Source organism: Musca autumnalis, unplaced genomic scaffold (genome assembly GCF_047663935.1).
Source record: "Musca autumnalis isolate F117 unplaced genomic scaffold, ASM4766393v1 scaffold_3, whole genome shotgun sequence".
Taxonomy (NCBI): domain Eukaryota; kingdom Metazoa; phylum Arthropoda; class Insecta; order Diptera; family Muscidae; genus Musca; species Musca autumnalis.
Window position 1 is genome coordinate 128,861,011 of NW_027411866.1, and position 16,660 is coordinate 128,877,670.

The following is a 16,660-nucleotide window of genomic DNA, read 5'->3' on the forward strand; positions in this document are numbered from 1 at the left end:
ATGACAATTGCCGCAAGTAAACTCGCCCAATGTAAATTGGGACTAAAAGAATAGCTGCGTGCTAACTAGAGACTTGCTGTGTGCTTAGTAATTAAAGTCGGTTCTGAATAAGTGTAATAAAGTAAATAAAGCATTGTAGAAACGTAATCTAAAACGAACCCTGTTTTATTTGGTACAAATCGTATCGGGGAATAAAACAACGTCTACACGGAGATTAGTTAAATCTAATTCCGTAACAATACATTTTGTATTCTTATTTCTGTTTCCTATGTACTTTAGGAATATATATTTCTAATAACAAAACATCATTCAGACTAAAAACTATTTCCCACGAATGTCTCCGAAGATAAAACGGGAAGACCTCACTCATATCAATGAAAAAATATTTGAGTCCGTGAAGTTGGCGCCCAATACAGACAGGGCTTCTCTCTGTCATTTGTCTGACCATATATCATGGGTAGCGACGCGAGTTATGTCGCGTCGTCAATCGTCTCTGCGACAAAATTTAAAAATTGTACTACGAAAAGCTATAGAAAGTAATTGTCGATAACAAGTTATCGGTGATGTAGCGTAGCGTTTTTTGTTTTGAATAAATCAGAAAAAATATCAGAACAAGTTGTACTCAAAAGTTATAGTTTTCTAAAATGATAAGCTCTGTGGAACTATGTATTTTTTGATGATAGTGAAGAAAATATAGTTAACGTAGCGTCTATCAGATGACACAGGGTGTTTTTGTAAAAATGCTTGCCTATCACACGAACCGTTCGTAGTAAAACGTATACGTTCAAAATTTGGTTCTTGTAAAATTTTACGAACCATTCGTTTTTATCTGAAAGCTTTCGTCTATTTCATAAAAGCTTTTATAGTTCAGGGTTTCCATGATTCTTATTTGGTGAATTTTGCATAGGCATCTGCACGTAAAATGTGTTACTTGATGGCAACCCCGATAAACAGATGGAAAAACAAAAAATAAGGAAAAATGTAATCAAATTTGTCCAAAAATAATTGTGATAATATGAAGAAACGGATGTACATATACGCGTGTGCTTCTATGGAAATAAATAAAATTGCATTCCCTTCCAGTTTTCGTGTGTTTTGTGCCATTTATTACTCAAATTATTTAATTTTCATTCAAAACGATGGGTCTTTTCCATTCGTTTATTTTTGACGTATTCGTTCGTCTGATTTTGTTACGAAAACCAAAAAAATTACGAAAATAAAAAGCTTTCATTTGTTTGTCACACGAATGCAAACGTCAACCGCTTTGAAAACCAAATTGTGTCTTCGTTCATGAAATCGACGAATGAATGGGAATACATTTTTTACAAAAACACGCTGTTAATGGCCCCGGCACATACGGTCCGTTGAGCGTCGCGTTACAACAACTACATGAAAACTTCGATAACAAACTTGGCATCACTTACACTATTTTCATGTGGTTGTTGTTTCAAACGCGTGACGCGACGAATAACGGACCGTATGTGCTGGGGCCATAAGAGATAAATCGAATCATTTAAGCCCTCGGCACATACGGTCCGTTTTGTGACACGTTGCGCGTTGAAAACAACAACCACATGAAAAATGTGTAAGTGATGCCAAGTTTGTTCTTGCAGTTTTCATGTGGTTGTTGTTACGCAACGCTCAACTCGCCGTATGTGCCGGGGCCATTAGAATTGTAATCAGTATTGTGAGTATGTTTGGTTTCCAACATTTATCAAAATAATTGTTAATTTTTTAGTTTTAAAGCCTAATTTCGGATTCCAAAAGACGCTGTTATTTATATAGTAAGGCATTAAAAAATGACTTTAAAAAAACCCACAGATCAACAGCAATACAGCTACTCCTTAAAGTGTGTGCTGCTTTAAGATTTTTTTTTTTTTTGCAGAAGAAGCTTTCAAAAATCCCATGGCAATGATTTTAATCTTGGGATGGCTCAACCCACATTGTCAAAGGTATTAAGCGAAGTTCTGGAGTTAATAGAGGAAAAACTGTGTAAAATTTGGATTGTTTCCAAATTAACAGAAGAGGAAAAGCGTCAAAATAAAAACTATTTTTATTCAAAAACAAATTTCCCGGACTTTGTCGGATGGATTGACGGAACACACGTACATACATATAATGAGATCAAAGGAAGATGTTCGCCATTTATATCTGAATAGAAAAGTATATTTTAGTTTAAACGTTTTGTTGGCACATACGTTGTCAATTTATACTTCATTTTGAGGTCTTTAATTTTCCACTTCAGCAGATTGTCCAATTTCACTGTTATTATCATCCCATTTCTCTTCAACTCCGTAGATCGCACCTGCAGGATTTGAAAGTCAGCTACCGCTTGCTCCATCGACGACAAAGATATTTCTTGTGATGGTCCACCTCCTGTAGCTGTAATGTTCTTATTTTGAGACTATTTTTTTTTAGTTTGGATTTAAAATGAGTCCACACTCTGTGCCATTCATCTGGTGTACAGGTTGGTTGACCACAACTATTTAATTGCTCCGCAACATCCTTCCTCACCTCATCAAAAGTGGCTTTAGTTTCCCCAAAATTGCTGTTTTGAACTAATTTTTACCATTATAAGTATATATAATGGGCCGATTCCGTACAGCGAGGCGAGTCATGTCGCGTCGTCTATCGTCTCTGTGACAAAATTTAAAAAATGCACTACGTACAGCGATAGAAAATAATCGTCGATAACAAGTTATTTTTATTTTTTTTATTTTATTTTTATTCGTTAGTAAAAATGTACGGCGACAGCTAATTTGTTGTCGCCGGAAAATGAACATTTCGGCGACAAAATTTGACGACGTCAGGCGATATTGCCATACGGAATCGAAAAATTGCATTTGACAACGCGACACGACTCGCCTCGCTGTACGGAATCGGCCCATAAATTAAATAAATTCAGTATATAAATTAAATAAATTCAATTAAAATAAATGAAAATGTTACTTAGAGGTAGTTTACACTATATGTCATATGTCATATGACACGAAAAAAAAACCATTCCATATCTACCCACGGATGAAATGTGGAGACGTAGTTTTTTTACATTTTTGCTGGTGTGGGCCCACAGAGTAAATGGCGTAAGGAAAATCTCCAATATTGCAAATATTAGCGAATATATAACGATGGAAAATTTCATGTCATATGACATTTACATATAGTGTAAACTACCCCTTACGTTTCAATATTTCGTTTTTATTCGTTTGCGGCAATTTTTCTTGTTCCTTTTGCGTCTTGCGTTTAAAAAAGGCAATTCTATTCCGACAAGTTTTGTTTTCAATGAAAATTATGTCAAATACGAAAAATAAAAAAGGAATTGCCTGAAAATTGTCGGTACGAGCATTTTTTTCATTTCCATTCCCCTTACGTGTCTCTCTTACAAACAGGGACTTGACGCAAGTAAACTTGCCCAATGTAAGTTGGGACTAAAAATGCACGGCGACAGCTAATTTTTGTCGCCGGAAAGTGAACGTTATGGCGACAAAATTTGACGGCGTCAGGCGAATATTGCCATACGGAATCGACCCATAAATGTCAAAGAAAATATTGAATAATAGGGTCGTTCTAAAAATTTTCTCTGGAAAAACATAAATACGGTTTGAAAATCCTCTAAAATAGAACAAATATGAATCAAAATGAAAATATAAAGCATACAGAACTGTCGTAGCTCATTTTTATTATACGCTTAGGATGAAAAAAAGTATTTTATGGTAGCAAATTTGGAAGTTTCATATTTCATGAGTACACCTTTTTCAGATGTAATTCGAATTATTTTAATTGTAATTCGAGAATTCTATTTGTAATTCGAGAATTCCATTTGTAATTCGAATTATTCCATTTGTAATTCGAATTATTCCATTTGTAATTCGAAATATTCCATTTGTAATTCGAATTACTCCATTTGAAATTTGAGTTATTCCATATGTAATTCGAATTATTCCATTTGTAATTCGTATTATTCCATTTGTAATTCGAATTACAAATAGAATAATTCGAATTACAAATAGAATTATTCGAATTAAAAATGGAATAATTCGAATTACAAATAGAATTATTCGAATTAAAAATGGAATAATTCGAATTACAAATGGAATTTTACGAATTACAAATAGAATTCTCGAATTACAAATGAAATGTTACGAATTACAACTAAAATGTTTCGAATTACATCTGAAAAAGGTGTAGACCCAATTACATTTTGAAAACCAAATTTGCATAAAAAAATTAAAAATACAGCTGATTGTCACTTCTACCTTCTACAAATGTGCCTTGATATACATACATGGTCAGGGGAGCAAACCCCTCAGAGGATAGAAACTCGGTCGCTGCCGACAGACCTGTTCTTCCCAGGCAGGACGCCCGATGGATGAAGAAATGGATCCCTTTCTTCATTAAAATTCTGTAATGTCGTTCCTCTGGCCATATTTTCTATTTTTATAACTTCTTTTCATCGAGTGAAGTGTACGACAGTTATGAGTCCTTTAACCTAAGCCAGGGGGATTACTCTCTATTGCGATGCGCAAGAAAAATGCGATGCGTAAGGAAATAAAATGCGTCTCTAATACGTTTTCGTATCTCATTTCGCAAGTATTTTTGTTCCTTTTTCCTTTCTGTCATCCCCGCAATCTGTAATACAAAAGCATATGACAAAATCGTGTGTTAACGCAAATATCTTGCGCTAACAAAATACCAAACGCAAGCGCATCGCAATACAGAGTAACCCCCCAGGACTACTCCTTCATATTCGCTTTTTATGCAGATGAATAGAGATGACTAAACAATTATCTCATATACATATGCCTGCTTTAGAACGGGAATACCTAACCTACCGTTTTATATGTCAAAAGAAATTTGTAATAACTTTTCTCCCAAATCCTAATACACGTTTGAACTTGTTGTAAATAATTGAATGAATCCTACCAAAGAGAAAAAATCAAAAATAAAACAAAAGAATTTTATTGTTTAAATAAAAACTTTAATTATTTACTCATTAAAAATGTTTGTTGTTTCTTTTTATATAATAATAATAAAGTTTAATTATTTTTATTTTTTGCTTTTTAGGTTTTTATATTATATAAAAAACTTAAAAACAAAAAAATTGGAAATGCAAAACAAAGTTTCTTTTTTAATATTTATTTTTAAAAACAAAAAAATAATAATAATGTTCAATATTTCTCTTTCTCTTTTTTCTTTCTCTCTTATAAGCGTTTAGTTTTGTTTGCGACACTTTTGAAGACATGTTTTTTTTTGTTTAATAATTTTCTTGTTTTCTTATATAATTTATATATTTATTTGTAAGCTTTTCTCTTTTTCTTTACTAAAATTTTGTGTTTGCTAAATTTACTGACAATTTCGTTACGCGTTACGTTAATTTAATATTTTGTTGTTGGTTTTTAAATATATGAAAATGGGCTTAAAGTTGTTGTGTTAACAATAAATTTAAATGTATACTTTTTTTAATTGAATGATTTTTTTAGTATTCATGTTTTTTTGTTTTGATTAAAGAAATAATTAATATTAAAATTTATGGTTTATATATAGAATTTGTTTGTATTCACATACATGTGGAGGAAGAATTAGGGGAGGAGGATCAACGCAAATTAAGAAAAAATATTTTATATTTATTATTTATAATAAAGGAATTATAATTATTATCTAAAGAAATAATAATAAAATAGTAAACATGGTAGTGTTGTTTGTTTATTTGGAAACAGAATAATGGAAAAAAGAAGAAGGGGGTTGTTTTACAAAAATTAATAAAAATGGCTTGCTAAATAATAAAAATGCTCTTTCTAAGTTGTTGTTATAGAAAATAATGCTAATACCCGAAAAACAAGCTTTATTTTGGAATAATTTTTTTATATATATTTTTTTGTTTTTGTAGTTGAATGATTGTTTGTTGTTTGATATTTAGGGACTTTATGCTTTGTTTTTGTAATTTAACAAAAAAAAATATAAGATTTTCTTTTAAGAGAAGAAAAAACGAAACGAAACAATTGGGGAAATATAATTTACATATTTTCAAATTGGTCGACACGACGTTTTGTGTTGCCCTTACGGATTTCACGTAATGTCTTGTATTTGTCGCGTCCCTGACGCACATTTTCGCGATGGATCTTATCGTTGGGGGTTTCCTTTGTGTCATCGCGTGACTGGGCCAAATCTTGTTTCAAGGCCTGGAGAAAATTTAAGAAAATAAAAAGAAATTAAAAAAAAAAAATATTTAAACAATTTAAATCGAGTTTTAAATTTACCTTCAATTGATCATGTAAACGTTCATTACGTTCAGCCAATGTACGTCTATCCTCAATGGGATCTTTGATATGTTCATCAGTATCTAAATCACGTGATACATCACCACCAGCATCACCATTGGTAAGTTCTTCTTCATTTTCATTTTCGTTTTCATCTTCGGCCACATGATGATGTTGTGGAGTGGTTGAGGCAGCCAATAAGGCGGCAGCAGCTTCAGCCTATAAGTAGAACAAGATCAGAGGTATTTAGTATGGCTAAGTATGAATATTTTAAGGTGTTATTTGCATTTATACCACTTTATCGCAAAATATAGCTTTAAACGAAAACTTGGAGGACATTTGAAAACGTTTTACATGAATTTACTTATAAAACAAACGTTGCAAAGAAGCGGTGTTTATTTTTATCAGAGAACTATACAAAGCATGTGGTTTTAACGAATACAGATGTGAGTCATAATTTGAATAAAATCTAGCAGAATTTTAAGTAAAAGACATGAAAAGTAAATAAAATAAATTCTGCCGGAATGTGCCTGAAATGTGACCATGATACAATAAGAAGGTAGATGCAACTGCCGTTTTTGGTAACATAAGATGTCAAAATTTGACATAAATTCAATGCAATTGACACATTATGTTACCACCAGCTGGGCTTCAGCTGGGCTGATAATGCTACCTTCTTATTGTATCATGAATGTGACTAACACCTTCAATTTATGCGGCACTATATATAGGCATGAACAAACTTGCAACTATACTAACAATATTCTATTCAAAAATTTCTTGTTCCAGAACCGCACAAAAATATAGGGGTTGTATGTTTAATTGCGCAAGAATAATTTCATACAACAAAAATTGTCAAAACATGCCAAAGAAGTTCTTTTCAATCCTAAGGCTGCGCGTTCTTCGATAACGGATTGACCCGGAACCACACAACATCCTTGTTCCGACCAAAGTACATAAGTTTGTATTTGAACACCTAGAGGAATCGGATCTTGGTACCAAAATACTTTGAAACACGATACGAAGCCTTTCAACCGCCAAAAACACCAAGAACTCCACAGGAATTGGTCTGGATGGTTTGGCAACAGAATGGTGAAACACATTGGACAACATGGTGCAAACTATCTTGCCAACACATTAAACCTGTTTCTCAGCGACAGCCGACCAGCAACACGGCTTCAGATCAGGGAGAACTGACCAGCAATAGACCACGCAAGAGAACTATATTAGTTTGTGGCGTTAGATTAGTCGAAACCTTCGACACATTGTACTATACAATTCTTTAGAGGGACTTCATGAAGACCTCTCTGCCCAACCACCTCATGAGATGGTTGGCAAACTGCATGATCGGAAGACAGTCTTATGTCGAATTCCGAGGAAACAAATCTCTTCCAAAAAAAAAAAAAAAAATCCAAGAGGGCGTAATGCCCTTCACTTTTCAGCTTTTACATGTCAAAGACCCCCTAATCCACACACACACATAAAGTCCAATCGCATGGCGGGGTGTACTTCGTTACCGGACGGATCCGGAACCACACTCAACTAGAACACGCCGTGCGTTAGGACAGTGTTGGTGGCGCTAGGCTTATCAAAAGCCTTTGTGGACATCGAGCAGACTGCCCTCCGGCCAAGTCTGAATCGTTGGAGAATCAATTACGTGTGTGGATGCCAGTCGTATGTAGAATTCAGAAACAAGATGTCGAAGCGCCGTAGACTGAAACAGAGAGTTGCCGAAGGCACTACCTTTCCTATATTCCACCCCCTCCAGACGGCATTCAGATTGTAACGTATGCGGATGATTGTACGATCTTGGCGTCAGGTACCTTTACAAATGTCTATTGCGAAAGGCAGAACTCCTATTTGATTGATCTTACCACTCTTATCAACGCGAGAGCTGACCTCTGAGTTGAATGGCATTGTTGATATTAGCAGAATTCCGACCACAAATCACGTTCCCGTTGGGTGCCACCGCGGTGCAATGGTATGCACACCCGTCTTGCACACATAAGGTCGTGGGTTCGATTCCCCGGCCCGGCAACATCAAAACACTTTTCAACGGTGGCAAAATACCCCTCAGTAATGTTGGCGACATTTCCTGAGTATTTCAGCCATGTAAAACTTCTCCACAAAAGTGGTGTCTAGGACACGTCGTTCGGACTGGGCTATAAACTGTAGGTCCCATATCACTGAGCTAATATGAATCGGGGTGCACTCATTGATATGAGAGAAGTCTTCCTTGTCCCTTATGGGATGTTTGTGGATCAATTATATAATCACGTTCCCGTCATCCGCGCATGCCTCAGCTATCTGCGACAAGCTGAAATTTAGGAACAAAGCCTTCAACTCCTTAGCCGACAGCACTTGGGGTGCAGACAAAGCTTGTTGACCACATATAACGCGACAGGTCGGTCTGTGGTCAGCTATGTGGCCCAATGCGATGGAGTAGTAAACCTGTCAGAACGCCGCCCTGAGAACTACAACAGGGTGTATCTTCATGTATTCAGTTGACCATCTTCATGAGCAGTCGAAGATTCTTCCAGTACGGCAACAAAATAACAAGCTCTCGCTGCAGTACTTGTTCGGGGGTTTTTATGTGAGAGCCATCCTTATCACCTTATATCATTGTGTTGCAAGAGGGATCTTCATGAGCTAGAAAGAAAGGTCCAACGTTACAAAAGTGAAGGCCTAAGATTAACAAGCCTATCAAGCAGGTTTTAATAGCATTCACACAGATGCAGTCGCAAATGCCATAACCAACTATCGCGTGAATCCGCTCCTCGGAGAGTAGTTTTGGCTCAACTACGTTCGGGATGATGCAGCTGTCTGAATTCCTATAGGGCAAGTATTGATGACACCGAGCAATACATGTATTAACCATGAGGTACAGACCCACAAAACACACTTCAACTTTTTAACTGTCCTGCCAAACCTACTCAACTTGCTCCAGTAGCTTGGTGGTTATAATACATCGAAGCAGCCACATTCCTAGAACTGGAGATAGATCCAGAGCCATATTAAGCAGGGATATGAACTTACAAATATAACATACGTTGTTACAACAACAACGACCCGACTACAGGACACAAAGGCGAAAATGAAAACAATTTTCGAAGTATATGGAAACATCGAAGCAGGTTTGGAACAAAAAAATGAAATGCAGCTTTCATTGTCAGATAGTGTCGGATTAATACATTAGTTAATAACCAGCCGGTTTTCCTCATCTAAAAATATTGAAAAATATGCCAGCCAAATTGTTTCGACAGCCAATAAATTGAAAGATATTGATAGGCCGGGAGTGATGAGTGGATTGGCAAACTGTTTTTGACTCGATTACCCGAACAGTACTTCCCAATGATTATCCATTATTCTCCCTTTCCAGCAGACCTTTTAACATGTTCACACATTTTTAGCTTTGAAAACCCACCTGTTTACGTCTGGCCTCTTCAACTTCATCTTGAAGACGTTTGGTCTCTTCATCCTTTTGATTGACTTCTTCTTGGATGCGTTGTACTTCCATTTGTTTGGCCATGATTTCTTCTTCCAATTTGGCCTTTTCGGCAGCTTCCATGTGCTTGGCCTCTTCCAAACGTGTTAACATGGCTTGCAATTCCTTTTGGCGCAATTCCAATTCATCCTTGGATGCCTGCAATTGTTTCAGCTGTTCTTCCAAACGGCGAATCATTTCTTGGGCTTCCATCAAATCCTTTTGGGAACGCTCCATGTCTTCTTGCATTTGCTTGAGACGATCTTCGTATTCTTGTTGTTTCTTTTCGGCACGTTCGCGGGCGGCCAAGGCCAATTGGAGTTTTTCACTGAAAATAAAGAAGGATAACATTATCATAATGCTGTCTGTATGAAGATATTTGCTTCTGCTTTGCTTACCGTTCCTGTTGTTTGGCATTCTTTTCTTCTCTAGCCTGGGCCTTCATTTGTTGTACATCAATGGTATCGGGCTTGCGACGGCGCATATACAATTCATGATTACCCATGCACAAGGCCAAAATACGTTTGTTGATCCTCACACGTGGGGCGAAGAACACAAAATCGGGTGCCTTCTTATCAATTGGCTTGATAATGAATTTCTTGTCCGAAAACGAAATGTTACGAATTTCCGACCAGGGGAAACCAATTTTGGGTGTTAGCTTATCATCCTGTTCGTAAATGTTCAAACCCAGAGCATCGACACCCAACCACAATTCGGTGCCTTTCTTATTCTTAATTTCGAAATAATTTACACCATACATTTCCAAATCCTGAGCAATTTTCAAATATTCCATCATGGCATCTTCACGCAACATACCACGGTGTTCCTGCCACCAGGTCATAATGGATTGTTCCCATTCCTCCTTGGACATTTTGTGCTGATCAATAACACGTTGAGGCAACAAGCGATCATTGGCCAAAAAGCCGGGTGCATGTATATTCTTGTTGTGATCACCGTGACGGGCCTGCACCGCGTAGGAGGCCAACAGTACCGATGTCTCGGGAGGACAATAGATTTCATCCGATAATATGGCATTCTTAACTTGTAAATAGAATAGACGTAGGGTAATATCTTGAATCAGCTCTTCGGCAACATCTTCGGGATAGAATTTAGCACGGAAACGGAATTGTAGGGGATTTTCTTTTTTAACATCTTGATTCATAACCTGCAACGTGGGGAGATTAAAAGGAAATTAATTAGTAAAATTTGGAAAATACGAAATTATATGAATAATAAAAAATGATAATTGAAATAGAAAATAATGAACATTTTTAACAAAAAATTGAGGTTGTGTTAAAAATTTTCTAGAACTAAATTAAAAAAAAAAATTCTACCAAACATAGAATTAAACTTAAATAAAAAAACTTATAAATTATAAAAAAAAAAACTTAAATAAACATTTATTGTGGAAACAATATTTGAGGTTATGTTACCAATATATGTTACAAAATATAAAATTAAACTGAAATAATAGTTTCTAAATTTTGTGTAAAATAAAAATCTACGTGGTGATGAGCTTAAAACTAAAAAATACTTAAATAAAATTGTAACAATATATGTTACAAAAAAATTTAACTGAAATCATAATTTCTAAAGAGAAAGTGATGGATAAAACCTAAAATTAACTAAAAGTGGAAAAAATAACTGTCTCAGTTTTTAGGTTATACTACAACATAACCTGGAGTAAACAAATTGTAGCATAACCTCAAAAATGTCTTAATTTCCATTTTTATTTTTATTTATTTATTTTCAGATACAATTTTTATTTATAACATTATTTTATTAATTATCCAAATTTTCAAAAAAAAAAAGCGAACATAACCTCAATTCATTGAATTTATCGAATTGAGGTTGTGTTTGATTTTTTTTTGGAAGTTTGGATAATTAATAAAATTATATTATAAATTCAAAATTGTATCTGAAAATAAATGAATAAAAATAAAAATGGAAATTAAGACTTTTTTCAGGTTATGCTACAACTTTTTTACTTGTGTTTATGTTGCAAATATTTGAAAATATAAATAATTTTTAAAATAATGTTATTAATAATAAATTATATCACGAAATAAATGTGTAAAAATGAGAAACTCTTAACGGAGACATTTATAAATTTGTGCGCTACAATTTATCGTTTAAGGTTAAGTTGAAAAATTTTTTGAATATAAAAAAAAAATAAAAAAAATAAAAATAATAAATTGTATATCTGTATAAAGGAGTAAAACGAAAACCCCTCAATTAAGACATATTTGAGGTTATGCTACAAATTTCCCATTTGAGGTTATGTTGGTTTTTTTTTTTGAAAATATGATTTATTATAAAATAATATTACGAACAATAAATAATAAAATTGTAAAAATGAAAAACTTTTAACAAAGAAGCACATTGTGCGTCATAATTTACCGATTAAAAAATGAAAGAAATAAACATTTTGTCAGATTTATATTCGATTTTTTAAATAATTTTGTTAATATTAAAAAATAAAACAACTGTTGGTTATGTTGAAATGTTGAGCTAATTATAAAACGGAAAATGAAATCAAACGTTTCAAAGTCTACCAAACATAAAAATGTTGAAAAAAAAATATCTTAAAATCTTCTTTGATTTTTCTTTACCCATGTCGAAAAAGGCATTGATCCAGTCTGTTTTGCGGAGAGAGTGCATTGTTTAGGTGCATATTTTTTGGTTTTATTGTTGTTTGTGGTAAGCATTGTTGGAAAAAAGTATAAATATAAATTGTGAATATTTGGTGATTAATAAAATAGTTAACTTAAAGGCAGTTTTTAATAATAATGGGGAAAAAGCATAGAAATACTATGACAAGGTATTCTTTTGAGATGGTAATATTTTGTTCTGGCCAAAAATTACAAGGACTGTGGAGATGTCACACAAAACGAAATAGTAAACTAGCCAGCAGTTATGGAAGGATTATATATTTTTGCATTTTTTTTTGGAGGTTTTATCACCCACCATATCTTCACCATCACTATCATCCGTTTCATCATTGGTATGCTGATGACCATCGGCTGTACGTTTGTCCACATATTTTTTAACTTTTTTCAAATATTTTATTGTTTTTAAGGCAGGTGATTCGGGCTAGTAGTAGGTAGTAAGTAAGTTGTTGTTATATTGTTTGTGCAATTAAAAATAGTGTTTCTTAATAAATTAGAGAGAATGGAAATGAGTGTAATATGGAAACAGAAAATATGTTGCTTAACATAATCTTAAAATAAGGATCTTTTCTTCTAGAACTTAACTTAAGGATGATTTAGAAGACATCGACCTGAGCTTGACCCAGACAAAGTGAATTCAATGAGACCTCTAGTCAATGTTTGGTATCCCAAAATGGTGAGGATATGGCCCATGCTAAAGTGGGAAAGGAGATTACCCTTTCCTTCAAAGTGATACATTCGACAACGAAATGATGTTGATAGGCTTTCCAGTGAAAAACCTCGGAATATGTAAGGGATCGTGGCTGTCACAAGATCAAATTACAAGAAACGACAAGCCCACGGCACCCGTTTCCATGCATCGGATTGACTAGGAGGAATCTTCGACCAACGACCGTCTTCTCAACAATTATATCTTGGTGTTCGTATACTTCTTTTTACAAAATGAGAGAGGCAATATTTTCCGGAATACCTGCTCCGACCTGTTTTTGTACGTGCCGGTATAGAGAAGAACCCGGGCCATGGAGCTATACGTTTGCCAGATCCGCACCCAGTCTCCCCAACAGCAACTCCCCGAAAATGGATTATTCTTGCAATTCAATTGCAACGGTTTACACAACAAAGTCAGCGAAATTTTAGACTTTATGAGTCGGAGGAACATCATGGACGTCGCAAACAGAGCTACCGTCACCTGCAGCGAGTTCTTTTTTACCGGATTGATTCGCCAGCGGCTGCCAACCCAGATCAAACCTATGCTCCTACGTAGGTTTTATGCTGCTACAACAACAACAACAGTCACTTACAACGTTTTGCGAAAGCATCGTACAAGAAGCGGAGTAGGAGGACTTGCCTTCCATATATACCATTATGCCCAGTACAAACCTACTTCTCTTGATATTGACTCTAGTGACTAATACATGGAATGTATAAGGGTAGCAGTAAAGTGTGGTAGGGCTGAGTTGCTATATGTGTACATAACGCCGTCGAATAGTTGTGCCCTGCATTATATGCCCGACGTTAGTACGCTTCTGATGGGCAATAACCGTCTGATGATAGGAGACATCAATGCTAATCATGGGCTTTGACATTCCGTCTTAAGCAATGACCAAAGGGGTATAGTGCTGGCCCAGCAAATTAATACCTCTGCATTGCACGCACGGTGAACGAAGACGCTCCTACGAGGTAAATAGGAGATTGTCACAACTCGCCAGACATTGCCATTGTGGCAACCGATATGATAAATGACGTGTCCTGACAACCCGTCATTTCCCTTGGCTCAGATTTCATAGAATCTGACCATTGTACTTTTCTGAATCATGGAAAAGCTAATTGGCAAGGGTTCAAAGAATTTACCAATCACCGCTTGAGAGAAATGTCCATTCTCTCAGACCCTCGGATAGTTGAGATAATTTTCTGTGACATCATCACAGCTGTACCCGTTCGAATTTCACAGCATAGGCAGAAAAAGTGGGTAGAATAACCGAAGTAATGCAACATTTGTACAGGATTAAATAAATCGTGGGCAGCGGTTACATGACTCTCGGATCCGAGAAAGAAGGATGATAAATCGGAGTTACTTTCAACGCCGTGACAGTGACAGATTCGAAGTTTTATTTTAGAAGAGAAGAAAGAGCATCCCGGTATTGTTAGTTTAGAAATGAGTGTGCTACGCAGTATAAGAGCCATCCCAGCCGAGGGGCCACCACTACAGCTTCCGATAAGCGATGTTGCAGACTTCATCCGAAACGCGAAATCATTCAAAGCGTTGGGCCCACACGAAATATCAATGGTAATGCTTTAGCAACTGGATGAACCCGGAGTTGAGTATTTAACAAATGACTTCAACCAATCGTTATCCACCCATATTGTACCAGAAGCCTGGAAATTTGGCAGGGTAGTCCCGCTACTGAAGTCAGGCAAGGATTCCAGCAAAGGTGAATCGTACAGGCCGATCTCTCTCTTATCGCCAGTAGCAAAGATTCTCGAGACATTACTCCTATCCAAATGAGAAGCAGTCTTCAATATTGTCAACCATGCAAAGCTATTCGAGGATATAGAAAAAGCTAACCTCCAGCCGTGTTTGAAACGTTGAATAATCAACTAAATGTGTGGAAGCCAGTCGTTTGTGGAATCCAGAAATTAGAAGTCCTCAGACTTCATAAACAACCCGTGAAGGAAAACATGGAGCTACCCCCAGTTTATGTATTTCGAAACGAAAATGTGTGCGCATGAAAGACACCCAAACTTTAGTTTTTGAAATATTATTTCATTTGCTTTTGCTTCAAAACAAAAAACAAATTTGAAATACACGCTCAAATTTGGTAGTTTTTCTTCCGCATTCGTTTTCTTATCGACAAACATAAACAGGCCCTTAGAGATATGAAAATATCGGCTGCTAAATCCACTGCCTAACTGTTCGCAAACTGTGGCTAATCCTGAAGATATTGGTCGATGGCGTCCTTATTCCGACCACTAACTCCCCTAAGATATTGGATGTAACGTTCATGTTCAGCTCGTTTAAGTCAACCGCGCAAGCCACAGCTTTCCGGTAGCACTTGTGGTGCTGGCAAAGAAATCTTGTTGACCTCTTATAAAGCAACAGGTCGGTCCGTGTTTAGCTATGCGGCGCCAGTGTGGTATGCGGTATATTTTAGAAATACGCAGTGGAAGAATATTCAAACTTGTCAGAATGCCGCCCTAAGGACCTTATTATACCAGTGGACCGTCTTCCTGAGGAAACGAATATTTTACAGGTACATCAATAAAACAAGATGTTGTCGAGGCAATACCTGCTTGGTGTTACCGCCGTGAGCATCCCTGCCACGATCTAGTGCACAGACTTCCCACACCCAGGCACGTCAGGAAAGATCTTCAATATCTATAGACAGAGATTCAAAGGTACAAGGGAGAACCTCTAGATCAACGAGAATATCAGTCAGGCTTGAATATTATTCACATTGATGCAGTTGCGGAGGCAGTACAAAGGTACAGTATGAATGCCGAACTCGGAGAGAATCTCCTAAGGTTATATAGCTTGATTAATTAAATAAATTACTAGTGATTTTAGTCCAGTTAAGATCCGGACCATTTATTGGGAACTAATGAAATTATGATACAGGGGTATGAGGTTGCAAAAAATTTACATTCCTTTTCAAGTCAATCGCCTAAAAAGGCTGTGAGTGCCTTGAAACCTATAGACTCAAGTCATCTTTAAGTTCCTATATAGACACTCCATCATGTCAGTTGCCTAAAAACCTCATCTTTAAATCTGGTGCCTTTAAAACTTCGTCTTAAATTCATTCGCCTATAAAGACTTTTCTTCAAGTCAGTCGCCTACGAAGGCACTTCCTTAAGTCAGTCGTAGTCTATGCAGGCTCCTCTTCAATTCTGTATGAAGCTTATAAAGGCTCCTCTTTAAGTCAGTCGCCTATAAAATCTCCTCCTCAAATCAGTTGCTTTTAAATGCTCCTTTTCAAGACAGTTGCCTATTGAAGCTACTCTTAAAGTCGCCTAAAAAGTCATCTCTTCAAGTCGCCTAAAAAGTAGTCTCTTAAATTCGCTTATAAAGGGACTTCTTCAAGTCAATCGCCTATAAAAACCATTTTTCAAGTCTTCTATGGGGGCTTTTCTTTTATTCAGGCTGTCCTCGAAGACAGTTGCCTATAGTTTTACCTCTTATAAAGGCTCCTAGTCTAGTTAGTTGCCTATTAACGGAAAATCCTACAGCGACCCAATCCGGGTCATATAGTTTT

The 16,660-nt window shown here is 35.9% G+C and overlaps 1 protein-coding gene across 3 annotated transcripts in view; it reads right to left on the bottom strand.

Moving 5' to 3' along the window:
• Positions 1–5,421: 5,421 nt before the first annotated feature.
• Moe (moesin) overlaps positions 5,422–16,660 on the bottom strand; it is a 134,838-nt gene continuing 123,599 nt past the window's right edge. For all 3 annotated transcript variants that reach the window (XM_073974378.1, XM_073974379.1, XM_073974377.1), the window contains 4 exons: positions 10,140–10,906; positions 9,682–10,069; positions 6,258–6,476; positions 5,422–6,179 (listed from right to left, as the gene is read on the bottom strand). In XM_073974378.1, the coding sequence (XP_073830479.1) occupies positions 6,015–6,179; positions 6,258–6,476; positions 9,682–10,069; positions 10,140–10,906 (1,539 nt within the window). In that variant the 3' untranslated portion in view covers positions 5,422–6,014. The remainder of the gene's footprint in view (positions 6,180–6,257; positions 6,477–9,681; positions 10,070–10,139; positions 10,907–16,660) is intronic.